This window comes from Sabethes cyaneus, chromosome 2 (genome assembly GCF_943734655.1).
Source record: "Sabethes cyaneus chromosome 2, idSabCyanKW18_F2, whole genome shotgun sequence".
Lineage (NCBI taxonomy): Eukaryota > Metazoa > Arthropoda > Insecta > Diptera > Culicidae > Sabethes > Sabethes cyaneus.
The window spans coordinates 213,051,985-213,079,629 of NC_071354.1; the positions used below are offsets into that span (position 1 = coordinate 213,051,985).

Genomic DNA, 27,645 nt, shown 5'->3' on the forward strand with positions numbered 1-27,645 from the left:
TCATAGCCTCTTATTCAGCAACTCCTATTCCTACCTCCTACCAGCCGGGATACGAGCAACTTTGGTGGATATCGGGTAACCAACCCCGGTGGAAGCCAAGGTCGAATGCTGACAGGAAAGGAGTGCTCTTTCGAGCTTCGTTGGCCCTCGGGCGAAACAGGGGGTTGGTGTAGCAGGCTTTGCAAGCCGTCACCACGAAAAATACTAAAGCACGGAACGAAGAACAAGTAAATTCTTACTGGAACAATCGGAATAGACCCACGCGACGAAAAAGGACTATGGATTAGAAACTCGGAACGTGGAACTGCCGATCTTTCAACTTCCAAGGGAGCACTCGAGTGCTCTCCGATGTGTTGAAGAGCCGCAAGTTCGACGTCGTAGCGCTGCAGGAGGTGTGCTGGAAGAGCTCAACGGTACGTACGTTCATAGAGTTCATACCATCTACCAGAGCTGCGGCAACACACACGAGCTGGGTACAGCTTTTATAGTGATGAGCGAGATGCGAAAACGGGTGATTGGATGGTGGCCAATCAATCCTCGAAAGTGCTGGTTGAGAATCAAGGGCCGACTCTTCAATATAAGCATCATCAATGTGCACAGCCCTCACCTCAGAAGTACCGATGACGACCAGAATGAATTCTATGCGCAGTTGGAAAGTGAATACGACCGCTGCCCAAAACATGATATCAAGATCGTCATCGGGGATTTCAAAGCTCAGGTCGGCCAGGAGGAGGAATACAAACCGGTGATTGGAAGGTTCAGTGCACACCAGCGGACCAATGAAATGGGCCTAAGACTTATCGACTTTGCCGCCTTCAAGAATATGGCCACACGTAGTACCTGTTTCCAGCACAGAATCCATCACAAGTAGACACCTGGAGGTCACCAAATCAGACAAAATCACAGATTGGCCACGTTTTGATCGACAGTCGGCACTTCTCAGACATTATCGACGCCAGATCCTATCGAAGCGCTAACGTTGACTCGGACCACTACCTAGTGATGGTTAAGATGCGCCCAAGACTCTCCTTAGTGGACAACATTCGGTATCGACGCCAGCCTCGGTTAGATCTCGCGCGGCTAAAGCAGCCAAACGTCACCGCAAACTACGTGCATTCACTCGAAGCTGTTCTGCCGGAAGAGGACGAGCTGGACGAAGCCCCTCTCGAGGACTGTTGGAACACTATCAAAACAGCCATCAGCAGTGCAGCGGAGAGCTCCATCGGGTATGTGGCCCGGAATCGGCGGAACGATTGGTTTGACGATGAATGTAGGAGAGTGATGGATGAAGAGAACGCCAAGATGCGCAGTGCCACACGCCAGAACGTGGAAAGACACAAACAGAAGAAGATGCAGCGAAACCAAACCTTTCGGGAGGAAAAGCGCTACCTAGAAGAGCAGGAATATGCAGAGTTGGAGCGGATGCATCGTTCTCAGGAAACGCGAAAGTTCTACCAGAAACTGAACGGATTCCGCAAAGGCTTTGTGCCGCGAGCCGAAATGTGTCGGGATCAGACTGGCAGTATTCTGACGGACGATCGTGAGGTGACCGATAGGTGGAAGCAGCACTTCGACGAACACCTGAATGGCGCACAGGCGGAGAGCCATGGCGGCAGGGAAAGCGATTTCGACGGTGCAACAAACGTGGAAGAGGTGCCAGCCCCAACGAGGCGAAGTTAAGGAGGCCATCATGCAGCTAAAGAACAAGTCAGCTGGAAAAGATGTCGGAGCGGAGCTTATTGAAATGGGACCAGAAAAGCTGGCCGTTTGTCTACACCGACTAATTGTTAGAATTTGGGATACGGAACAGCTACCGGAGGAGTGGAAAGATGGGGTTATCTGCCCGATCTATAAAAAGGGCGACAAGTTGGGCTGTGAGAACTATCGAGCGATCACCGCTCTCAATGCCGCCTATAAAGTGCTGTGAATAGATTTCTGGGAACTTATCAAGCCGGCTTCGTCGAAGGTCGGTGTACAACGGATCAAATATTTACACTGCGGCAAATCCTCCAAAAGGGCCGTGAATACAAACTTCCCACGCATCATTTGTTTGTTGACTTCAAAGCCGCATATGATACCATCGACCGGAAAGAGCTATGGAAAATCGTGGACGAGAACAGGTTCCCCAGGAAGCTCATCAAACTGATTAAATCTACGATGGATGGTACACAGTGCTGTGTTCGGATTTCGGGTGGATTGTCAAGTTCATTCGAATCACACAGAGGGCTTCGTCAAGGTGATGGTCTTTCATGCCTACTGTTCAACATAGCGCAACAAGGTGTTATAAACTGAGCGGATATCAACACGCGGGGCACGATATTCAACAAATCTAGTCAATTCGGCTGCTTTGCCGATGACATGGATATTATCGGCAGAACATCTGTGGCGGTGGCTGAACAGTACACCAGACTAAAGCGCGAAGCAGAAAAAATTGGGTTAAAGGTAAATACGTCTAAAACAAAGTACATGCTGGCCAGCGGAACCGAGGCCGAACGACACCACTTGGGTAGTAGTATATTGATCGACGGCGATGAGTTTGAGGAAGTCGATGAATTTGTCTACCTTGGCTCACTGGCAACGGCGGACAATGATACCAGCCATGAGATTCGGAAGCGTATTATCAGCGGAAGTCGTGCTTACTATGGGCTCCACCGGCAATCGCGGTCGAGCGGACTAAGTCCCCGTACAACGTGCAACCTGTACAAGACGGTTATTAGACCGGTTGTTCTTTACGGGCATAAAACATGGACAATGCTCGAGGAGGACCTGCGAGTGCTCGAAGTTTTCGAAAGACGAGTGCTAAGAAGGATCTTCGGCGGCGTACAGGAAAACGGAATATGGAGGCGGAGGATGAGCCATGAACTCGCACAGCTCTATGGCGAACCCAGTATCCAGGAGGTGGCTAAGGCTGGACGGATACGATGGGCAGCGCATGTTGCAAGAATGCCGGACAACTACCCTGCAAAGATGGCGTTCGCATAAAATCCGGTAGGAACAAGATGACCAAGAGCGCAGCGAGCAAGATGGTAAGACCAGGTGGAGCGAGATTTGGCGGAGAGTACTCGGTGTCCGAGGAATTGGAGAGCGGTAGCCCTCAACCATGGAGAAACTACATGGCGAAACTTTGTTCAACAGGCTTTGTCTTAGGATGGCAAGCCACCTGAGTAAGTAAGGGTAGGGAACTTACACTGCTGGGTTGAAGTATCAAACAATAGAGAAAGGGGTCTAGCAAGAACAATAGAACACCTTTTCAGGACGCGAGTTGGCAACTAAACAAGACTACTATTTACTGTGTATCTTCGTTTTCCGATGGTAATGATCAGAATCAGAGTTTTTTTATTATCATCAATGATCAGAACGTCTTCAGATTCCTGTGAAGGTTTCCTTGCATTCGTAGAGTGTACTATTTATACAGAAGACTGTTGCTGGTTCGAAAATTACTACAGGAACGAATAAAGTATCTCTGGCTTGACAGTACAATCTTTGAAATCCGTGCAGAGCAGGAGATCTTGCAGGTTTTAATCGACGAAAATGCGCGGTTGCCGATAGAGGCTCACGAGCAGGTTGGTGTATGGAAGCATAATCGGCGATCAAGCTGTTCATAATGCGAATGAATTGAACAACAACGGTGTCCACATCAGTAACTAAAATCAAGGCACGTCAGTCGATCTGCACAATTGCAGTGGCTCAGACATCAAAATCCGTTTTGTGAAAGGCTAAACTGTCGTTGGTGCAAAGTCCACACACGTTTTGGAAGTAAATCAGCGGCGAAATAGTTTAGCTGTGGCTCAGGCACAGAGATCATTGCATCATTGCATGGCATAAAATACAGAAAAAATGGCCTCCCAGTTGACCGCGAGATACGACGCTGGTCAAGTTTCGTAAACGATATGTTAGCGCCTAGTCTAGGATTTACAGAAAAAATATTCAGCTGAACTTCCGGTTAATCGAATCCGAATTGACAAGCCTTTCACTGAATTCCTATCATCAAACTCTGTACAGCCATTTTGTTCACCGCGAAACACCGGTTTGACTTAAACTGCTTTTAACTTCCAACTTTTTCGCGCCCTTTTCAGGTTCCGCTAAATGATAGCACGATATTTCTCGATTAGGCGGAGCTCTGAGGAGCAGCAGGACGCGAAAACGTTGAAACAAATAATTGAAGCTGATTTTGTCTTATCTTCGCTTCACACACAACGCGACTAGTTTTATTTGTTGAAAAAAACCTTTCAGGCAAGCTTTAAGACACAATAATCAATCGATGTGTATTTAAAGATTTCGCATTTCGCAGCAAAGATTTGGTAGAAAATACAAACTGTAGTTTAAGGGCAATCATTATGATGAACTGTAACAGTGTTGATAAATTCGTAGCACCAAAAATTCAACGAGATCTCATGCATACGGAATTTAAACCATCAGTTGTAACCCACTTTTCCAGATACCAAATCCGGCCAAAACAGCACGGAACCGCCGTGTGTTTCAAAGAAGGCAGCAGGAACGACACTCGTTCCCGTAAATTTCTAGGTTGACTGTCTCGATTACAATAAAAATGTGGCTTTTCAAGCCACCGGTACAACTAGTCTGCCACCATTCGGTTGCCGTATAAAACTCCTACTAGGAAGCTTTTTCAAATCAACCTTGACATAGGTTTCATTGTTTATTGCCACATAATCGACCTTCGGGATCGTGCTTTGACCATGTTGGTTTGCTTATCGTTGTGTTTTGGAATCCGGCTAGTTTTTAAACTCGATACAGCTCGTTTTCTAGACGATACTTTTAACTTCTTTGCAACATATTGGGCGAATAAGATCTTTTGCAGCCGATGCGGCATCCGGCTTTCCGTCCGATCCCGGCTTTGATGAGGCATCCAGCTTTCCGTCCGATCCAGGCTTCCTGACTGGCGACAAATGTGCCTCGAACATTTTTGCTACGTGGTTGGTGACAGTTGATTTGACCACATCAAACGATTTTTTTACAAATTCGACGTACAAATAGTTCGGAATTTTGCGATGCAATTTTAATACGTTACTCCTCTTTGACGCCATTTTGATAACTGAAAAGCAAATGTCAAAATTAAACACAACACAACTTTTTATTTTTAGGTTTCATATTCTACTAAGACGCTCCAAAAACTTCAGTACAAAATGAGTGATACTCAAGTTTTTAAATGCACAATTAGAAAAAGCGTCAATCTTAAGTCGACCAAATTTTAATCGTAACATCTTTTAGAAATAACTGACAAATTACAACAACTTGTGACAGTAGAGTATTTGACACACCTAACGATAATGATGCAATGATAACCATCATTAAGAGATACAAGAAAGTAAAACAGTGATAATTGAATACACTGCTACACTGTCTTTTAACCAACCCCAAAGTTCTATAAACTTAAGTTTAAAATGAATTAACCATTCAATTATCAACAATCAATAGCAATCTCTCAATCGCTCTATTACAAGAAAGAAAAATTACTGTATAGCTAAGAAATCTCCGAATAATCTACTAGAATACACTATCATTCCAATCAATTGACACGCACTCGAGTCCTTATCATAGGGAGTTTCATATTTCGAGTATTTTAATCGACACTGTGTTAGTAATTCAGCATACATCAGCACTCCAGTCTAGACTCCATCTACTTACTGGCTTTATCTATTTCTAAGGGACGATTTTCTTCAGCACCCCGGAGACAACCGGCATAAGTTGTAGGTAGGTACGTCTAATCTTACCGGATGGCGGAAGAAAATGGTGAAACATATCTTTTACGGTGGATGGGAAGGGACATTCCGCCACCACCGCACTGCACCGACAAACTCTTCGGGCTCTCCGGCGAGGAAGTGCAATAAAATCCAAAGCACAATCGCACAACCAAAGAAACGATTCACATACGTGCCCGCTTTTGTATGTCGTCCTTTTTGGGTGTGTGCTGCTAAGATCGGACGAAGATGAGGCCCTTTTACTGGTGCTGGCTGCTGGGGGCAAGATTACACCAGGCAACCAGAGAAGCTGCCGAAAACCGAAAGAGATAGAGACAAAAGAAAATGTTCCTTTTTAGTGCTCATAAAAGAAGTTAATTTTCTCAAGTGTTGGATGATAAAACTATCAATAAATCACTTCCACTTTTATGCACTTGACCTAGGAGGACTGGAACTACAGGCATAAAGAAGGACGACGACGGTAACGGCAAAATTATTTTCGACTGATTCTGTTCGAATGCTTTGGTTTATTAAACTGAATAAAGATGCTTTGCGTTGTAGAATTTTATATGAATAATGAATTTTATTAATTATCTTGGAATTAAGTCTCTGTCATTCGGCTTAATTTTTTGCGTAAACAATCTCAGTTTGAAAGTTAACCCAACAAACCTGATTAGCACCTCATCTTCATCACAAATCACGAAAAGGGGTCCATTATTTGCTCAATTGAATCTGTGATCCGCAGCGCTGTCGGTGTCGGTGTGCAGCATGAGGTCGAGATGATAAATTACAGTCACAATGACGACGATGAAAGTCAGCTAGCTTCTCCAGATGCTCCCCTACGGTATCAGACATTTATTTTCCTTGAACCATTCCACCCACCCACGACCGTTTAATTTCGAATATTCCCCCCGGTTAACGCGGTATATTTGTCAACAGTTTAGACATCTATCTTCTGCTGTGTTAGCTGTGTGAAGGATTGGGTAGCTTTTATTTATTTGTTTGTACGACTACCATAACTCTGGTAGCAGTATTGCTTTCCCGTACGGTAACCTGAGGTAAGATGTATGGCTTAAAATAATTTAAAGGCTTTTAGATGAGTAATAATCATCACTCAACTGATCTCGTTCAAAGCATTTACCCATCATTACCCTATCAACTAATATTCACTCTCACATAATATGGCAAGCATTTTCCCTCGTTCGGAGTAAAATGAATTACCATATCACATTACCGCACCACCTGTTTACATGAATGACTAGATAGGACGAAAGGTGAACCTCACCTGTGAAGCCAAAGATGACTTATGACAGGAACAGTGTACCTTTCTATAGGAAACGAACGAGAAGCCTCAGGAAAATTTGTACCCACCTCTATCTTTTCGTTATTTATTCGACACCAATTAGAATGGCGAACGGAGGATTTAATAACATTATTTAAAAACAAGTTTTTTTTACTAAGAGTACAGGGCTATTATATGTAAATATAAAGAGAATTCGACAATTGATTGACTTCGATTCGTTTGTTATTAAATCGATCTGTGCACTAGCAATTGCCTGCATAGTCGGTCTAAAGCAGTAAGGCTAAAATTTAAGTCACAAAAACAACACAAATTTTCCAAAATCACAAATTTCGTATCCCATTTTCACACAACAAGAATAAATTTATTAACCGTCGCCTCCTTCCAGCGCCTCCTCATACATATGAATGATCACGATGGATGTACTGATACTCATCAACAGTACCCACCAGGCAGAAACAAGAAGTCAACCCACCGAAGGAGACCAGAATTGCAAGAAGTTAGCTGTTATTCGTGAGCGGAAATCACGATTCGTGCTACACCACCCCATTCATTGGGACGGAAACTCAGCGCTGGCTGCAAGTAGGAAAGCCAAAAGTCACAGCCAGCCAGCCAGTCAGCGCAACGGTACCACACATTCGCGTCACACTAAACCGAAGTAAGTGCTAACGATTGTACATCACTGATTAAATATTTACTCTAAACGCAGTCAGAATCGAAAGAAGTACTCCGCCGGGTCGTGCCGTGGCAGGAATCAACTTGTGACGCCACCCGATAGCCGCCTTCAGAACCGGCAGGCGCGGCGGAGGAAACATGTACGAGCGAGCATTTAGCAAATCAAGCGAAACAAGCGCTCGCTGCTGCTGTTGGTTTCCCTTTACCAGTGGGTGTCGTGGTGGGATTTTCCGAGTCAAGGCAGAACTGTACCACCATGCTGTGCCATCAATTGTGTGATCTCTAAAAGGGGTGTTCCATGCGGCGCAAAGAACTGGAAAGTCGAAGCAGTGGTGGCGTTACCGAAGAGGAGGCGTTCGAAGATTACAGGCTAATTAATAAAATGTCATGCCAATGTCATGTTACTCATACATTTCACAACTGTTAAGATAAATGAAGTGAGATTTTCAAAACTAGAAATATTGACGGATCATTTCCTCCAGTAGATTTTTTGACTATAAAAAATCGTGGTACTGACATTTATAAGCTCACAAAGGTTTTTATTCGCGGCTTGCTTTCAGTAACGTAATGAAATCCTTCCACCCCCTCCTAGCTACGCCCTTGTCCGGCCAATGTATGAGAAATGCGTTTAATGTTTGCTGAATAAATTGTCCAATGTCAAGATTTTTGCGTTGGCATGGGCATAATAAGGCACAACTAAGGAAGAAATCCGGCGGGCAAGTATCGTAGGGTTGTAAATAGCCAATTATCTTCCGAACAAGAAATTATTCCAAATTTGAAAGTTATCACCAAGACGGGAATCATTTATGTACGTTGTCAAGTTGATTTGTTCTCTTAGAAAATAGTTACATTCTTTCTTCAACTTCAACTTTTTGTCTTGACTATCCTTGCTAGTAATATTTACTAGTAAATTTACTTTTAATTATTTTACTAATTATTTAATTAATCGTAGAAATAAATTCTTTACACTGCGCAAAAATCTCGAACCGGAAATATGAATAAATAAGCGTAGCTTGTAGTTAGTGGACATAATTAGTTCCACTTCCACCTCCTCCAGATAAACATTTGAAGGTGGTCAAAGCATAAAAAGAAAATAAGTATTTGACTTCGGAACGTAGGGGAAAAGTGTATAATGTGCCCCCCCTAAGAATAAATGGATATATCTCCGTTATACTTCCCCAAATTAACGTTACAACTACGTGTATATGTTGGTACTTAAGCTGACAACCAATTGCAATTGTTTATTTCATTTAGTATTGTGGAATAAACATGCTAGGAATTATTTAATAAAAGCACCTAAATGTTGTGTTTCTCGTCTGCGCGGGGTAAAATGCCCCACCTGCGGTATAATATGCCCAATGCGGTAATTTGAGTATTACTACCAGTGACAGACCAACTCTATTTTGTAGAAAGTAAAACTATTTCCTTTGTTTTGCAAAATATCGTTATTTTATGTAAAATAAACCTAGTTTCGGCCTTCTGGTGCACTTTTTCTTTTCTGCATGGGGCACATTATACGCAGCTGTGGCGTTTTGTACCGGGTAGTTGAATTACCTAGAATTTGGACGTTGGTAATAAATTATTCCCACCACGGTTACTCTACAATACTAATTGAATTAAATAATGGCAATCGACTTCAACTTAGATCTGTTTACATAGTTTTAAAGCCACATTTGCAAGGGGGGCAAATTGCACCACCGCAAGTGGGGCATTTTGGCCTGCTTTTACTTATTTGAAAAAATATTAAATGTTAAAGCAAGTCAAGCGTTTCATTCCGTTATTTTTAGCAGGGATGCCATTTTGAAGTTCACTTTACGCAATCGAATCGCAACAACCGGTTATTTACAGATTTTGACAAGAAAATAGCTTATGGAAATGACGCCAAAAATTACATCGGAAGCTGCTCAAAAACAAATTTATTTTTGTTTTGTTTTTACAGCATGTGACAACTGTCATACTTGCATAGTAGGCTAGTTCCATCAAATACTATGGTTTCTGGGTGGTTTTGCATTTTAATTTCGCTTGTTTAGCGAAAAACGAAGGGGGGGCACATTGGCCACGGGGGGCACGTTATACATAATTCCCCTACTAACTACCTTCCTACAAATGATTTACAGCAAATTTATGACTGATTTTCAAGGAAGTCTTTTCCACGCAAAACCTACCACGGTTCAAGGTGTGAGAAAACAAATAGAAACCTTTTCCCTTAAAACACTCTTTCTCTCTAGATGTTGCTGTTAGTCGGTTGGTCTGTTCTTCTTGCCTGGGAGCGGATAAAAGCTGAATTAGATTTACCACTTCGTGGTAGTGCCGACCACTGACGACTGTAGGTAAAGCCACAAATCGGTTACACCTCAGAGACCGGGCCCAGTCACCGAGGTCCTTAGGCAAATGGATCGACGACTAGCAGCACTGTGTACCGACCGAGTAGTTGCAGGCCGGTCCATTTCGATGATGTATGATGCATGACAGGAAGCAATTTATAAAACTAACTTTGTGTTCTCTTATATTTAGGTAGCATGAAGTTGTAACTCTGTAACGGTATACGAGAGCATATTGCCGCCCGGCCTCGGTCAACAGAGGAGAGAAATGCTGCCGTTCGAAACTGTTAAATCAAATTAGATCAACCGAGTTTTTAAAAAGTAGGGCAAACTCTTAGTCGATTTTAAATATTATCATTTACGAGAGTTAGCGTCATCTTATTTTGGCCTTTAAATTATTTTGTTGGAGTATTTTTATTCACACTTTGATTTATATTTCTTGTTTTCGATAACGAATCATGCAAAATAAATTTATCACAAAATAACGACCAAAAAATCTCCCTGATCACTGATCCGTCAAAATTTTAAAATGAGCCACTCGACTCAATTATTTTCCCCTTGTTAATATTTTGTCCTTCTAAATATGGTTGACCTTTCTAGGGCTACCATATTTACAAGGACAGTAAATTTCTTTCTGCATTTTCAATGCATTATCCTTTTTGCAATGAAATACTGATACCATCTTAATATAAAAGCATTAATCCAAGGTTTATTAAGATTCTTGCCTGCCGGGCGGCCTTGCAACAGCTAGTCGAAACCTTAGGCATGACCGATGAAAAGATGTATGGCAGCGAGCTCTTCAGCTCTTCCGTGGCCTTCGCGACCAGCTGCTTCTCCATATTACTTACTTAGTTGGCTTGTCATCCTGAGACAAAGCCTGATGAAATAAGTTACTCCAACTTGCACGGTTGCACGGCTACTGCTCTACAATTCCTTGCACACCGCGTGCTCTCCGTCAGATCTCGCTCCATTTGGTCTAATCATCTTGCTCGCTGCGCCCCTGGTCGTCTTGTTCCTACCGAATTTGAAGCGAACGCCATCTTTGCAGAGTAGTTGTCCGCCATTCTTGCAACATACCCTGCCCATCGCATCCGTTCAGCCTTAACCACCTATTGTGTTCACCATCTGGTATTCAATCTGGTGTTCCACAAGGCAGTAACTTAGGACCACTTTTATTTATTCTATTCTTTAACGACGCTACCTCTGCCCTTGAAAGAGGATGTAGACTGGTTTATGCTGATGATTTTAAAATCTACTTGACGATTCGTTGCATTAAGGATTGTTATCGCCTTCAACTTCTCTTGGACACATTTGTAAATTGGAAAAATGTATGGTTAAAAATATATTGTTGGAAATAAATTGTTTCAAAATCAAATTCACCGAATCAAATTGCCTATAGTTTTCGACTACAAAATTGATGACCAGATACTGAAAAGGGTTGAACATGTGAATGACCTTGGCGTGATTCTCGATCCGAAACTAACTTTCGATCGTCACCGTACAACGATGATCTCAAAAGCGACTCGCCAGTTGAGATTTATTGCGAAAATTCGACGAGATTTTAAAGATCCGCATTGCCTTAAGGCCCTGTATTGCTCCTTAGTTCGTCCTCTTCTCGAAAATGCTTGCCTAATTTGGACTCAACATCAACTCTATTGGAACCTTCGAATTGAACGAATGCAGAGGAGGTTCATAAGATTGGCCCTGCGTAGTTTGCCTTGGCGGGACCCGGAAAATCTACCTCCGAATCCGGATCGCTGTCGCTTGCTTGGTCTAGATACCTTAGAACGTCGTCGGAACATCCAACAAGCTTTGTTTGTGGCAAAACTGTTACACGGCGTGATTAACTCGCCGCAATTACTATCGCTGGTGAACTTTCGCGCAGCACAAAGGACTCTGCGACCATCCTCACTGCTGACCAACCGCTTTCACCGCACTGAATTTGGCCGCAATGAACTGATTGCATCGTGTACTAGAATGTTTAGTCGTGTTGAACAATATTTCGAATTTGGTGAACCTTTGCATAAATTTAAGCGATTGATTACAAGCTCTAGCTTATTATAGCGTAGTTCATTAAGACTGACAAGTCAGATGAATTGTAAAAATAAAGAAAATAAAAAAAAACCACGGAGCTGAGTTTGTTCATAGTTCATCCTCCGCCTGCATATTCCGCTCTCCGGTACGCCGCCGAAAATCGTTATTAGCACTAGTCTTTCGAAAACTCCGAGCACTCGCCTCGAGCATTGCCCACGTTTCGTGCCCGTTGAGAACATAAAGAGGAATTTTGTACAGGGTGCACTTTGTACGGGGTTAGTTAGTGGACCGTTTCTCCGTATTGGCTACTGAATTATTGCAGTAGATCTTCCATTATAGGTTCGCTCATAAATTTTCTATCAATCATACCGGGGGGTGTTGGAAAGGTAGGCGGACTTCAGTACAAAGTTTATCTTTAGGCGGTCCATCTCCTTCAGTAACCACTTAGCATATTGAACGGAGGCTAGGTCCAGCCAAAAGACCACATTTTCCTTTGCGTGATACTTATTGATGAAGGCAGCAACTTCCGGAAGGTACTTCTTACTATATACTTTCCCGTTTACCGCAAGCCATGAAGGAAAGAGCAGCGGTTCGTACATTCCCTTTTCGCTAATCGTCAGCCACATAAGGATCTTCTTGAGAAACTTAATGTGCGAAATATATGTGACGTCATCGCTTACCTCCCTGGTAGGAAACGTAAAGTACCTGGTCCCCTGTCTGCCGTCCAGAGTCAAATATGTATCATCATTCATTATGACCAAGAGCCCCACCTGGTCGAGCCATTTGCACTACGCCAAAAAGTGTCCGCAACACCTTTCGTTTCGTTTCAAGTGCACGTATGTCTTCCGTAAGTTACTGTCTCAAGTCCGTAGAGGACTACCGGTCTGATTAGCGTTTTGTACACCATCTGCTTTGTACGGCGGCGTATGCTTCTTGATCGAAGCGTCTTGCGGAGGACCTGCGGACGTCGTCTGCAAAGGCTAGGTGTGGGCTACTTTTGAGAAAGATCATTCCCCTCGTTTCGATGCCCGCTCGCCGAATTACATCTCGGCTGTATCGTATGCTGCCCTGAAATCCACGAAAATATAATGCGTTGGCACGTTGTACTCCCGACATTTCTGAAGGATTTGTCGAAGATCAAAAATTTTATCCGTAACATTACGAACCCCATAAAACCAACCTGATTCTGCCCTACGAATTCTTTTGCTATTGGAGATAGACAACGTAACAAAATTTGAGAGAGCACCTTGCATGCGGCGTTGACCAGCGTAATGCCGCGGTAATTACAGCAATCGCTCTTTTTAAAGATAGGACAAAGCACACCTTCCGTCCACTCCTCCGGTAGTTTTTCCTCCTCCCGAACTCTTGAAATATTACGTTGCAAGCGATTCATTTTTCTAGTGTTCTACCGGGGATCAGTCTTTTCCGCTGACTCTATTATTTTTCAGCTGACCGTTTTCTCGCCGGATCTCTTCAAGATCGGGAGCTGACACGCTGTTATCATTTGTAAGCACTCCTAGGTCAATTTCCGTTGCGTCTCCTTCTGCTATATTACCGTTAAGATACTCATCGAAGAACTACTTCTACGCGCTCGTTTGTGATTAGATTCCCTCCCTCGTCCCTACACATATAGGGTTTCAGTGTATAACCTTTACGAGTTTGGTTTACCTTCTCGTGAAACTTGTGCGGGTTATTCGTCCGGAATAGTTGTTCTAGCTCATCACGATGTCTGTCCTCCTTCTGGCGCTTTTCCCTCCTTCGTGGTCAACTCATTCCACGTTCATCGATAGTTGGTCAAATTCTCCCTCCTGGCAATATTTGGATAGTTTTTCCAAGCTCTTTTTTCCTCTCCGTCGTTTGAAGCATTCCTCGTCATACCAATCATTTCACTCGAGGTTTCTTCACCAAGCACCGCCGTTGCAGCCTTCACCAGCACGTTCGGTAGCTCCTTCTAGGTGATTGCTGGTTAACTGACGCTTCTGCATAAAGATGTCCATTTTCGCCAGGCACTTCTTCATCGTTTGGCCGATTGCTCCGTCCTCTCGACTCAAGGCGCGGTACGATGAAGCCAACTTTCTCTCAGCGTTCCTCTTCAGCTTTTGCTGCCCTTTACGGTCGCACAACACCGACGGACGATCGGAACCAGACTTCCGTTCGGCGCTCTCGTCATTTTTCAGAAGGGCGAGGGTTGTAAACGCCGGATTGGTCATATCCAGCGGACACGAAGTATCTCCAACTTTTACGCTCCGGGATGGAGCAGGCAGTACGAACAGAGCATCGAGCGTAGTTGCTTGACTGTTTTCGCCGTGGCGACTTCAAATCAACTGACAACGCTGTAAATTTTTCGGTACACAACAGGGTTGCTACAATTGACGATGTGTAAATGGATTCGCCATTAAGTGGCAGGGTAATCACAAAGAAAATTGCCAAAATCAGTTAATTTTTTTAATGCATACGTTCTACTAAAATGACAGTTTATAGTAGAAAATCCAGAATTTAAAATTGAAACAACGTGGCTATCAAAATTTAATGATTCTGAAACCACTTTGAAATATTACTTTTATACGGAAGATAAATTGAAACATTACTTTTATACAGCAAGTTAATAGGTTAAGCAGGAGTTTATAGAGGAACAACTCAAAAAATACGGCTGAACTGAAGCTAATTGAAGATGTCATATCAATATAAAATAATTATCAGAATCGAAATCAATTACGTCTGGTACAGCAAGGTAAAGTTTAGGTGCTACATTCCGTTTTCGGAACTTATGCTTCTACTTTTGTTCAACAAATTTCGCAGTCAGCTGGTAGAGTACAGAAAAATTGCGGGGAAAGCGCTACGTTCCTATTGACTTTAACAGTCTCTTCCAGCTAAGATTCGAAAACACGACGACTGACTTGTTAGACCAGCGCCAGCGTCGTATTTCAAGCCAGCTGGGAGGTGGTCTGATTTCACCTGACATTGGAATGAAATATTGTCTTAAAGTAGTCGGAAAATTTAACCAATATACATAGGAACACTAAAATAAATTAGAGAACCAAAAAAAATCAAAACAAAATTAACAAAACTAACTAATGTTGTCTGTATTGAATCTTAAATTGGTTTTGTCCAACATTTAGTCAATATTTCAAATTATCTTTGTGTTAGAAAATTTGAGGCCTTATGTAATTTTAACGAAACTCTACTAACAGGATGTTGTTACAATTTTGCTACAATTTAAACACTCAACAGGAAACATCCATCACTTCACATTTTCTTGCAAAACTTATTTTTCTGGATTGAAAATGTTTAAAATTTAGAAGCATAATGAAAGTTATTAGCTAATTAAAATAGTGCGTTTCTGTAAATCATTCCCATTGCCAGAAAACTATATGTGATGAAGAAATACGGCGAACTTTTTCTATATAGATCTGTGATTTGATTGATTTTTCCATCAAACTTTAAATTTTTTCACGTAAAAGGCATGATTTGCAAAAAATTAGTACGTGATCAGTACGTTGGTATACCTTGCATAAAAAGTGTAGACAAGGCACTTCCCAGCGAGTGCTTTGGTTAAGCTTTTTTCATGTATGCTTTTTCCCTGCTTGTAATGGTGATCATATTTGAGAACTTTGACTATGTGTTACGCATTCAGTATAGATCAAATGGATCTCTTCGATCTACCATACTTCTGGTAATGACTTTCAGCTTACTTCGCGCTAAATACGACTCGGGCTTTCGTTAATGTACCGAAATCAATAAGCCCACGTTACAAGAGCCAGCCCCCCGAAACAAACACTGCACGGAGAAATCCGCTGGACTGTGGATTCTGGGTTGTAAAATTGCATAAGAACTGAACGTGAACATTTAATGTCCTGCAATGTTCTTGAAACTCAGTTAATCATTATTCCGTAGCCGTGTCCAAGATTCCTTAAGTCTGTCGCAACAAGCTAGGTATTTCCATCAAGAACCTAAAATAAGCAAACGAGATTATTGCTAGTTACCTTTTACGCTGAGACATCGCACTCACATTCGTGTGGTCAGTAACTCTCGTCTAATTGTCAAGGACCTTCTGAACTTTGGGATTCGCCAATTTAAAAATTCCAAAGATTCCAATGAACCTTCTGCGTGGTCTAGCTTCATCTCTCTTAGGCCTCTTTGTGCAACGAATTATAAACCGCCTCGGGTCGGGGACATACGGCCGCCTACTACTAAAATGCAAGGAGAATCATGCCGATGCCATGCAGAAGATTTCGACATGTCCCGCATAAAAATTGCGAGCTGTCAGAATGAAACAATCTTGTAAAGAGCCATTCTCATTTAACCCTGCTGGAGAGTCTAGGAATCTAGAAAGAGTAAAAATCATTTTTCCCCAAAACTTCTCAAGAAAGGGCTGAATATCACAACTAGAATGACGGATACTGATGACTTCTTAAATTAAATTCAGCTGAGGAATTTCCAGCACTTCCACACACCAGGAAATAACACAAAAAAACAATATTCCTTCATTTTTAACTGAGACTCAGCCAGAATCTAGGCTCCTGAAATTGTAGGATATTATGCCTAAATTTTTGAAATTTTCTGCAGCAATAATCCACTTAAAACTTTTCTACTGTTCTTTTCAGTTAAGTCAAAACGTTTTTGAATCCAATGTTTAAAAAAGTTCCCCTTCTTTCAACCATTATATTCATTATCTAACGGTTAATCATTGATTGAAGTTCAATCAACGTGTTGCTGTAATAACAAATATAAAATTGCCAAAATTTATCCTTTCTACATATTGATTTTTGTTTTAAAAGGAATACATTTTTTTTTCTTTGTTAAACCTGGCTTACTTCTATAGGAATTTTTTTTATAGCGTTCACAAACCTCTAAGAAAATTGGAATATTATAAGACAGTAATATTTTATTATTTCATCATCAAGGGCAATTGTTGATTTTGAAGAGATAAAAAAAATCGGCGATGTTGATCAAAAACATAGTGCCTATTTCGGAAATTCACTCAAAAACGCATAAAATAGAAAAGCTAATAAATATGTCCCACCGCCAAAAAGGCGTATACACTAGCCAGCCAGCGTATCGCAACGCAGTGAATCAAACCGTGCAAAATATCAACTTACGTATCTGAAGGCTGAGACAGTAGACGGCCTGTGACGTCATTGCCCAGACGTCGGAAAGTGGTTATTACGATGAACAGCAAAAACTTGCTTTCACCATCCTCTTCCGGCGGGCAGTTTCCGCGTCGGAAGTGCTCTCTTACTGGCAGGCTCCGCCGAGGAAGAGGTGCATCCACTCGCACCGGACTATGCTAGAGATATGGCGCCTCCTGTAAGAAAGAATCCAAAGAAAAAAATGGAGAAAATTAACAATAATAAAACGCTACTGAATGAGTGGCTAGTGAAATAACTTCAAGTATGCATTACAGCCATTAAAGAGGGAAGATTATGAGCTTGTAGTATGCAGTTTCAACGAAGAAAAAAAACGTCGTGCAACCACTGATTAAGTTTTATCGTCCTACTTTATTATGTAAATATCCCCGGATGGAATTGAAAAAGTTTTTCCTGAAAATGTTGCTTCTGGTCTAGGGATTACAAACACGGTAAGAGTTTAACTGTCGTCAGCAACAAGATTGATGAATACTTTGACACCACCTTCCGACCAGCATCACGAGCCACAAAATGCAGTGTTCAGATTTGCATATGTTAAGTCGGCCCCGTACAGCGAGAAATATGCTAAATAAATCCATTACCCTGGAGGAAAGTCGTTTCTCTGTCACAAATGCAAACCCCACCTGCTAGCGAAGGTAAAGGAAATGTCGATGCTGAAGAATGTGCTCCGCATCATGAAAAGATGACGACGACGACGACGACGATGAGATGAAGTGCCAGCGATTATAAGGATATCTGTTGCATAATATCATAAATCTTCAACTCGCTACATTTCCTCCCGTCGCATGCTGGCTGCCGTCGTTCCGTAGATCGTGTTAAACATGAATGCTTGTCCGTCACAAGTTCAGCCCAAATTCCGAGCTCATTTATCATGAAACACTCATTTTTTCTCCATCGCTTACTGACATGACACTATATATATATGTACATATGGTGCCCTGAAATCACATCCCCGACAGTGACAACGAGCAACTTTTTCACTAGCGACTGTCTGATTTCTCCTAGCAAGAGAAGAAAACCGAAAAAATAATGTTTCTTCTTTTGCGCCAAAACATTGTGTAACGACCGTTCATCATTTTAAGCTACTTTGTCGACTTTCCTCGACTGGTTGTTCCACTACTGCCTCTGTGACGGTTCCCTGTGGGGGCTTTTCCTGTACAAAACGCTTACGTAGTACAGAGGCTTCACTAAATCATTTTACATCCCAGACCACCCCAGCAGTGTGAAGCGCATACAACTGACCTCTATTCGATGCGATTTGTGTTCGGAGGAAATACCATTGAATATTTTAGGAACAAACCAGCAGCATCCATTGTGATGTTTAATTCTGATTAATTTTTGTTACATTAAGTTTTAGTTCAAGAACGCCAACAAAAGCCCCGATTACTCAAAGATATATGATCACTTTAATGAATTTCAATTCGCCACATAATCCTTCAATAGAATCGAATTCGCTAAACCAGCCCCGCGCAACCGATTGGGAAGTTTCCATTTCTACGCAATCCATTTCGAAAATCCCTCACCTCCACAGAATACTGAGCCTTCCCATTACATTCATTCCAACGAAAAACTTTCAGTAGGTACGATTTGGCGAAGCCATACGTTTGCTTACGGCAGCAAAAAAATCAGAGGAAAATTATTCAACACCAGGATTACACCGCTATAGTTTCTACCGCAAAATTGTCTTTCTCTCCTCCGACCGGAGAACAAACCGGGCGGCGGCACAAATTGGATATCAGCACAAAATCAAACCGATTCTTAGCCAAAAGCTTGGTTTTCCATACCGCCCCTCACAGTCAGCATAGGCTTAGAAACGATGATGACAACGACGACGACGACGACGACGACAACAACACCGACAGACGCCAACCAACGACGTCAGTTGACTGTGACGACGCTCTAATCCACCAACTATGGTGCGGGATCTATTTCCCATAGTCGCAAATCCTCTACCGAAGTCTGCATGGATTTGAAGTTTGACTCCTTCCTCTCCTGGTGAAGATGGTTTCAAGCTGAAGGAAGCTTGCCGAAGCACCTTTGCCGTACGGTTTTTGGCTTTTCCAACGAAATATTCGATAAACAGCTCAACGAAAGAGCAATTTGGCAATCGTGCAACGTAGAGAGCGAGAGGGTAGGGTAACCAGCGAAGAGGAAAGCGGGAAACCCGAAAGAGCCTAAAATTAAGTGGATACAAATTGATACTAATAGCAATGATTTGGATTTCATATGGAAAGTTTTTCCTATCAAGGAAGGGGGCAAGGGAATTTATTGACGGCAAATGGGGCGGAAAAGTTCACCGTCGAGAAGCTGCCGGATGCTTACCGGAGCAATAGAAGGATGAATTTGGATTTGGTTGTCTAATGCATACCGAGCCCAGAAATTGAACGAGAAAGTTGCGAAAATTGCCAAATGCGTACTTGGACTAGTAGTGATGGAAACACTGGCTTTTAGCTTCGATAAACGAAAGCTTTTCCTCAATCCCACCTAATACTATTTGCTTTATTTTAATTTTACCTGCTTTTATGGGCTAAAAAGTGTAGTTTCAAAATAAATCAACATTAAATACGTCAAATTAATTTAAAATTTCTGAAGCGCTTGCACAGAAAAAGCGAAAAAAACGGTCATAAAAGACGAAAACGCATCTAAAAACAGCAAAGACAAAGGGAACCTGTGTCAAATTAAGCTCCGGATCGGTTTTATGGGCCAGAAAAATGAAACGCGTAAGTGGTCCCAAATGAAGTGTAGACCCAGGTAACAATTTGGATTTTATTACACTCTTATGATGTCATTTAAGACCAAAATTGGCTATGAAAACCTCCATAAGAGTACAATAAAACTCTCATTGTTGCTTGTGGAATCACTGAAAAACACTTCTAAAGAATAGAAAAGATGAACAAAGAAAACAATCCTGAATTAGCTCAAAATTTGACTATTAAAAACGTTTTTCAGCAATTTTAGGCTCTTTCAGGATTGTGACTAAGAATCCTAAGACGAAGGCGAAAAGCGAAAAACAAAAATTATCCCAAATTAAGCTTCACATCGCTGTAAAACGCTCCCTAAGAACAGAAAAGGCGACAAACACTACTAAGCCATGTAACTATCCATTAGTAAATTGAGTTTGTTAATTTCCTTTAGTAGTTTAATCAGCAGCATAGCAAAGTCTATCAGGGTTTATGATGGTTTATCTCAAGATAATTTTGTTTTAATTGATTAATAGTTCTAACATATGATTGAAAAAGCCTTGAAGAAACACCGACAATAAAACTACCATTAATCACAATTATAGATTCACCTTATAAGCGGTTTTGAAGGATACTTAATACCCGTTTAAAAATGTCGTTTTATAGCTTACACAAAACTTGATAATAGCTTTGACAAAGTTATATGATATTCTTCTGTAAAAAGGATTAATCTTAAGACTGCTACAAGTAAAAGTCTCTTAAAACCGCAAACGCTTGAAAAAAAATCATACTCTTAAAAAAGAGCATTCTAGCATAAGCAACTAATCTGTCAAAATGGATACCAAAATATGGAGAAAATTGAGCAAAAATCTCTCCAACACATATTTTGAACACTCCGTCATCCGAACAATCGGTGAAATCACAAAACAAGGTAGATGTACAGCATAGTGATGCATGATTATTCCTATGGACTTGACACTTCCCTGGCGTTTTCTTTGTTTATACTAGAAGAGATTGATTGCCTTACAACAGTCAAGTATGTTTTATTTCAGGGCAACTTGTCTTCTTCAGGAACACAATAAATACAGATGAATAAATCGCGCTCTCGGACAAATGTGCGTTGCTTTGTGCAAGAAATATTAGTTTTATTGGCGCTTTATGATAGTTTCAGATAAAACCTTTGGAAAAGTAGCGAACAAGGCTTTTCACTACTTTCGAAATAAAAACCAAATGCATGTGGGCGTTTATAAATATTGATTCCTCCAATATTATAGTGATGTAACTCTTTTAAATAAGTCTTTGGACACAATTTGTTTCAATATGGTAACCATCACTGGTCTTATGACAGGACATTATCCGAGCCGCTATCATCTGAAGCAAATGGGAAAACTTCAAGATGATATGTATCGCTTCTGTGGCACAGAAAAAGAAGACTCGGAACACCTATTATGCCGATGTCCGGCAATTCTCAATAAAAAATTAAGGTTCTTCGAAAGAGTTAGAACCCTCTGATATTTGGAAAACAACTCTCAGCGCAGTAGTGCACTTCATCCGAAGTGCATCACCGGGCTGGACAAATGCTATTAGTCAAACAATGACAATCACTTCTGATAGTGGTGCGTCATCTTGATAATATAGCTATAATAAAACGGGGGATATATCACAATAGATCAAACAAATGGTCGCAGTGATAAAAATACCCAACATGGAAAAAATGGTAATTACCAGCTTTTTCATGAAATTATTAAAAAAAAATATATTCATATTCATAGTGAGAAATTGATTTAAAATACAATTGTCCTAGAGCTAACATGTGGACAGCCAATTAAAATATCAATTAGCTTACGTCCTCTGCATGTTATAGGTTCCTTTTGACGCTCTACTTTACTGCTAAATGCATACTTGATAGAAATACAATTGAAACTATGAAGAGAATTGTAAGCAAAAAACTCACACGAAGCAGCAAATGAACCGCTCAAAAACTATTGTCGGGTAAGACAGTCACTGATTTTCCTCACTTTAAGAATTGCTGCGTCACGCCACATACACAAATATCCCTTCAGCCATGATTCCGTGCAAGACAACAGTTTCAAACAAATTCTTGTAGTATATGAATGCAAAAGGAAAGGGTGACTGCTCACTTTTCTATGACGCTTCCCTTTCATAATATCAAATTTGACTAGATTCAATGTATAAAGATAAAATCAGTTGAAGAATTGAGTGGTTTACACTTTAACAAAAAAATTTACCTTCAGGACATCAAATTGGACTATATTAAAAGTTCAAATGATAACAACAAAGTAGACAGGTGTATAACAATTTATTTATTTATTTTTAATTCTCATTTATTTCATATTCATTATTTCATTTAAAACAATATCTGTGAATACTTTTTCTCTCAAGTATCGGTACCCTACCGGTTATGCCGATGCAGGTTTGTGGTGGTTTTGTTTTAGTTTTAAGTGACTGTTGAAAGACAGTGTTAAAAGATATCGATACAAATTACAAGTCATAAGTGGACCTTTAGAAATATTCTTGAAAACCTTCTTTAGTGTGGGTCACAGTTTTGTAGAATTAGTTAGAAGAAGTATTATAATCGGTTTTAAGAAGCAAGTGCTAAAAACCTCTTCAAGTGCACTTTAAAACTGAATTTGTTACTTGGACCAGAAAGAAGTGAAAAGAGAAAATGAAACCAGATTGGGCCTAAAATTTCTTTAATATGCTTCTAAAGACCAAACGAGGTGGGCAAAATGATCCCGAATTAGGCTTCAAATCACTGTGAAACGTTTCTAAAGCCCAAAAAAACCAAAAATGCTTGTAAAGGTCACAAAAGCCGAAAATGGTAAATGATACCAAATTTTAAATACTTGAAAAATGCTTGGAAAGTCCAGGAAAGGCAGTAAACACAACCACAAGTTAGACAAATGAAAGGGAAAATGAATCCGAATTAGTCACAAAACTTTTAAAGCATGTAAGCGGCGACAATCGCCAACTTTTCCAACTATCAGAAATAGTTTCAGGTCATCATCATACACCTGTCTACATTCGCTAGCGAATAGGAAGTTGCGTCATTGTAAAACAGCGAGAGGCGCAACGGCCCCATGTTGCTGCCTTGCGCAACTCCAAAAACGATCATAAATTGAGAAACACAGGCATCAAACTTCACACGCAGTTTGCTACCACGCAAGTACGTGCTTAGTCATTGTATCATCTGTTGGGGGGAGGCTCCGTAGCCGCAAGGTTAGCAAGTCTGCTTTGACAAGCGGGTGGTCGTAGGTTCGAATCTTAATATAATCAAGCCATTCGATGTCAAGTGACTTTAGCATGGGTTTATTCTCAGGCCCCCCATTTGCTCTTCCTTCAGACTGAACTCTATATTTACCCACCAAAGTCTCTTGTTAGTGCAAAAGTCCCTCCTATAGTTGAGTGTACTGGTCGGAGGAACGAATGAGTCAATGAGTCAAATGAGAAAACATATAAGTCATTTGTTTACTCTTTACGAACTCTTTCGTAAAGATTTTACTCTTTCGAAATGCTTATCTTTACCACATATCCAGTTCATATGCTAATGAATATTAAACAGTACATCTAAGACTTACTATCACTGGACGAATCACTTCGGAAACTGTGTCAGATTCTATTTTTGGCACATATATGAACAGTTATTTGTTAACCATTAGTAGGTCCAGTTCTGTCCCACGCGCTGACGACTCGTCTCTCAACCCATTCAACCCCGTGTGGGTAAAGAATAATTACTCATTGCAGGCTTTGCAGTGCACTGCCACCCTATAGGTGTAACTATGAAAGGATCACATGAATTTTTTATCCGCGTTCCTGTTGCAGCAGCACCTCGTTCGTTGGTTGTCGTTTACAGATTGTAAAAATCAGTCTGAACACCAGCAAACCATCGATGCCCGATGGCTTACGGAACTGTCGCCCACCATCGCATCAACCTCAGCAAGGTGGGTGGTCGCCCCCGTCACAAGAATGGATTTTCAGTTTCAACAGTCATCGAATCATCGACGAACCTTTTTCGTTCACAGTAATTGAAAAAGCACTTGTTGACTGATTTAAATTTTTCTGTGCACTGTTCTCCCCTATAAAAGTCGAACATAACTTTGTTGAACGAATAAGCTTTTAATTACAGTATTTAATTCCACCAGCATCAATTGAATTGAATTTAATTTTATCGGAAAGATAGCGTGCTACCTCTTGACACCCCGTCATGTCACCGGTATTGCCGAACAGGTACGAGAGAGTTAAAGCAGTGAGCTTATGCGTAAATGCATACTTTTATTAATATTTTTTCTGCTCGACCTATAGACTGATGCGCGAAAAAACATTCCCGTCACGTCGATGGCAGCCCGAGAGAGAAAGAGGAAAAAGTGGAGTTTCGATTCCGGTTAATTACAGCCGGAAATGGACCAAAAGCTGAACCATTTTTATAGCGAGCTATTTGCACCTTGCCGCATCATTCGGTGCGTCGTTGTCGTCGTCGTCGTCATTGGGTGATAAGGGAATGCTATGCTGGCTGACTGGCAAGCAAGAGGATATTCACCGTCCGTAATTGGCATATGGGACAATTAGCGTTATCGGTGTTTGTGCGTGTCGGTGTGCCGCCGCTTGCACACACAGCTTTAATTGCAATTGTCCGCGGCATAGCTGCTAGGATGGAACGGTTCGAATTAATGCGAACAATATATGCGTGCGTTCTTAAGCGTAGGATTTTGGTATTTGATAATGAATTAATGAGTAATGTATGTATGTTTTTTAAGTCTGTTGTGAAATATACTTTAACAAAATGCTTATTTATTTACGAATTTATATGTTGCCTGGTTTGCAATAAAATAAAATGGATAAAAAGTCATACTGATTCAAATTAATTAGCTACAAAACGTTTACTACTTTCTTTGTAAAAACATACCTTCATTAAAATGCTATATATCAACTCATAAGCAACTTGGTAGAATAGAAGTGAGTAATTGGGCCTTATCAAAAAACCCAACGTCATTTTCGATTTAACTCCAATTTGATCGTAAAAAGTAATCTCTATTAACTCATGAAGCAGTGCACACTCACAGTTACAATATTCCAATTTAATTACCCTCTAATGGTCACTCATTAGATCCCTTCCCATGGCGTCGCTATATGTTACATAGCTACGTCACATCCACCCGCACTCTGAGTACTTTCTCACCATGGTACATTTGCACTGTTGATTGGTCGATGAAACATCACGTGCCCAACTAGTAGCGCTGCTGTAGCGACCGATGCATGTTTGTCGTTTCCTTCGTGCATTAGACCGCACATGCACATGTCAGCAGACACGACAGCAACCAGACCACTTGAATGGTCGCTTTTTCTGCATGTCCTTAGCCTTACATCGTTACAATTTAGGTACTGGAAAATGACGACCTTTCGGTTACAAAAACTCCGTCCGTTCCGTCACCAAACAGAATCCGATTAGTTTTTGGAAAACATGTCTAAACGTAATATGTATTAGCAATCAAACTATTGAATGTTTCGTCTAAAAATGAATATCAGCACAAGAATAATTAATCGTTTCCAGTTAATTCAATACGAACAAATAATTGTATAAAATTAATATAAAAATTATCACACACGGAAAATGCCTAACTCCGCTAGGTCACTATTTTACGTAAAACATTCCTATTGGCAACGGTGCGACACAGAGGCATAAGTGACACTGAGACATAACTTTCGACATTTTTTTTTTTTTAATTTTTTTTTGTGTTCAATTTCAAATTAATCCATAGGGATTGACTGTAAATAAATTGTGAAGTGTAAATTCAAAGTCAGGTGTCCAGGATTTGTTCTGTATATGTGTATAAATTTATATGTGAAGATAATCGGAATTTTCAATCATACCCAACAATAATGTATGCTTTGTAGACACATTAAACAGCACGACCTTTAAATTGTTCTTCATTATCCAAAAATATGGTTTAAATTGATTTCAAGTAGGTGTCTCAGTTACAGTTTACAATACTCGTTGTCTCACTTTGCCCACCTATTGGTTAACAGTGAGACAAAATTCCACCTTCACATTCGTGGTTATAATTAATTTAGCTTGTAACCAAAACGAATGAAGCTTTTTTCAAGCAACTAGAAGAATATACCTTTCAAATGGATTAAACAGCTCGTTGGTAGCTATCATCAAAAAAAAATTTAAAATTGTTGGAAAAAAATGTCTCAATGTAGACGTCTCTCCCCTATATCCATAACACTTGTTTTAAATTAGTTCAATTCAAATCTTTCTCCTTTTGCTTTAGTTACCGGTCGCAACCGTTATTAATAAGCGTTACAACTGGCACGCACGATATCCAGAGGTGTTTTATCCCAAATCTTTTCTAAACATTACACAGTGTAATGTGTAATTTAAGGGGTAAAAAATAACTTTTCTCATGCAAAAAATCGCGTGAAATCGATTGGTGATGGTCTCAACGCGCGAAAATGACGGGAAATATTTTACCCATTTTGCCCCATTCACCCCTATTTTCTAATAGTTTTGAAAGAATCATACACAAACTTTCTCTAATTTGAGATTACATGGTTGGAACAGAAGAAGAATGTTAGGAAAAAGGTATATGAACAATTTTATTTTAATGCTAGATAATCTAGTAGTCTGTTTTGCCCTATTTTACGCAAGGTTTTTGCATTTTTTTTTTGAACAGGAAAAATGCTTATTCGATACTTTTACCAGAGATTTTCAAGAAGGCATGCTTGTTGGGAAGGTTGAAAAAGTCGAAAAAGTCGAAAAGATCGAACGATGATTAAACGTTTCACAAAAATGTCGTGTAAGGGTATGTTTTGCCTTGTTTCACCCTACATTTTTTACTGAAATCTGAGAATATATTAAGGGAATATAAACGACCAAAACTAAAAAAAAATCATTATTTCAGATTGTGATTCTGCAGTCTTTTGCGCTTATTTTGATATTAAATTTGTAATGATCTGTCCACGGGAAGTGGCCGAAAAACGATCATACACATAAGCATTCCAGAGCGTGGTACAATTTCGGCGGAATGAAACGTCGCTCCTGGAAAACCATGATTTTCAAACTTTATGTACCTTTTTCTCAGAACACAACACAACATATTGGAATAAACTTTTTTTTTGTTTTGTTGGTAGTAGCTTGGCAGAGGCTTTTATAACTTTTGAGCTTCGTAAACAAAACACAGCTTGAGAAAAACGAAAAAGAAAAAGAAAAAATGCCTGAAAAAATAAAATTTTGTCTTCTTTTTCTTTTTTCTCTGGCTGTGTTTCGTTTACAAACCTCAAAAGTAATAAAAGTCTTTACTAAGCTACTACAAACAAGGTACATAAAGTTTGAAAATCGTGGTTTTCCAGGAGCGACGTTTTATACCGCCGAAGTTGTACCACGCCGCACTGGAATGCTTATGTGTATGATCATTTTTCGGCCACTTCCCGTGGTCGGATCATTACAAATTTAGCATCAAAATAAGCGAAAAAGACTGCAGAATCAATATCTGGAATAAAAAAATAATGATTATTACAAAAATTTTAGTCGTTAATGTCCCCGTAATAAGAAAAGTAGCAAATGTGAAAGTGCTACGATTTCGTTCAAATTTGGTGTGTTGGTTCCTAGTCGAAAAATTTTAGACCCTGCTTCATAATAGCCTAGTATTTTTCGATGGGCCTTAGTTCCGGTGCGTTGGAGGCGTTCATGTCCTTGGGTACGAAAGTGACTCGCTTCGTATCGTTGTATCGTTGGCTTCGTATCGTATTCGTTGGCTTCGTATCACT

At 40.6% G+C, this 27,645-nt stretch overlaps 2 protein-coding genes across 3 annotated transcripts in view; one reads left to right on the plus strand and one right to left on the minus strand.

The window, feature by feature from the left end:
- The window catches only part of LOC128737701 (uncharacterized), a 378,170-nt gene that overhangs the window by 314,935 nt on the left and 35,590 nt on the right, over positions 1-27,645 (minus strand). For both annotated transcript variants that reach the window (XM_053832397.1, XM_053832396.1), the window contains exon 3: positions 17,129-17,334. In XM_053832397.1, the coding sequence (XP_053688372.1) occupies positions 17,129-17,168 (40 nt within the window). In that variant the 5' untranslated portion in view covers positions 17,169-17,334. The remainder of the gene's footprint in view (positions 1-17,128; positions 17,335-27,645) is intronic.
- Positions 7,068-8,037, plus strand: LOC128737705 (uncharacterized). Its single transcript, XM_053832401.1, has 2 exons — positions 7,068-7,657; positions 7,709-8,037. The coding sequence occupies exons 1-2, from the start codon at positions 7,407-7,409 to the stop codon at positions 7,830-7,832; spliced, it is 375 nt and encodes a 124-aa protein (XP_053688376.1). The 5' UTR covers positions 7,068-7,406; the 3' UTR covers positions 7,833-8,037.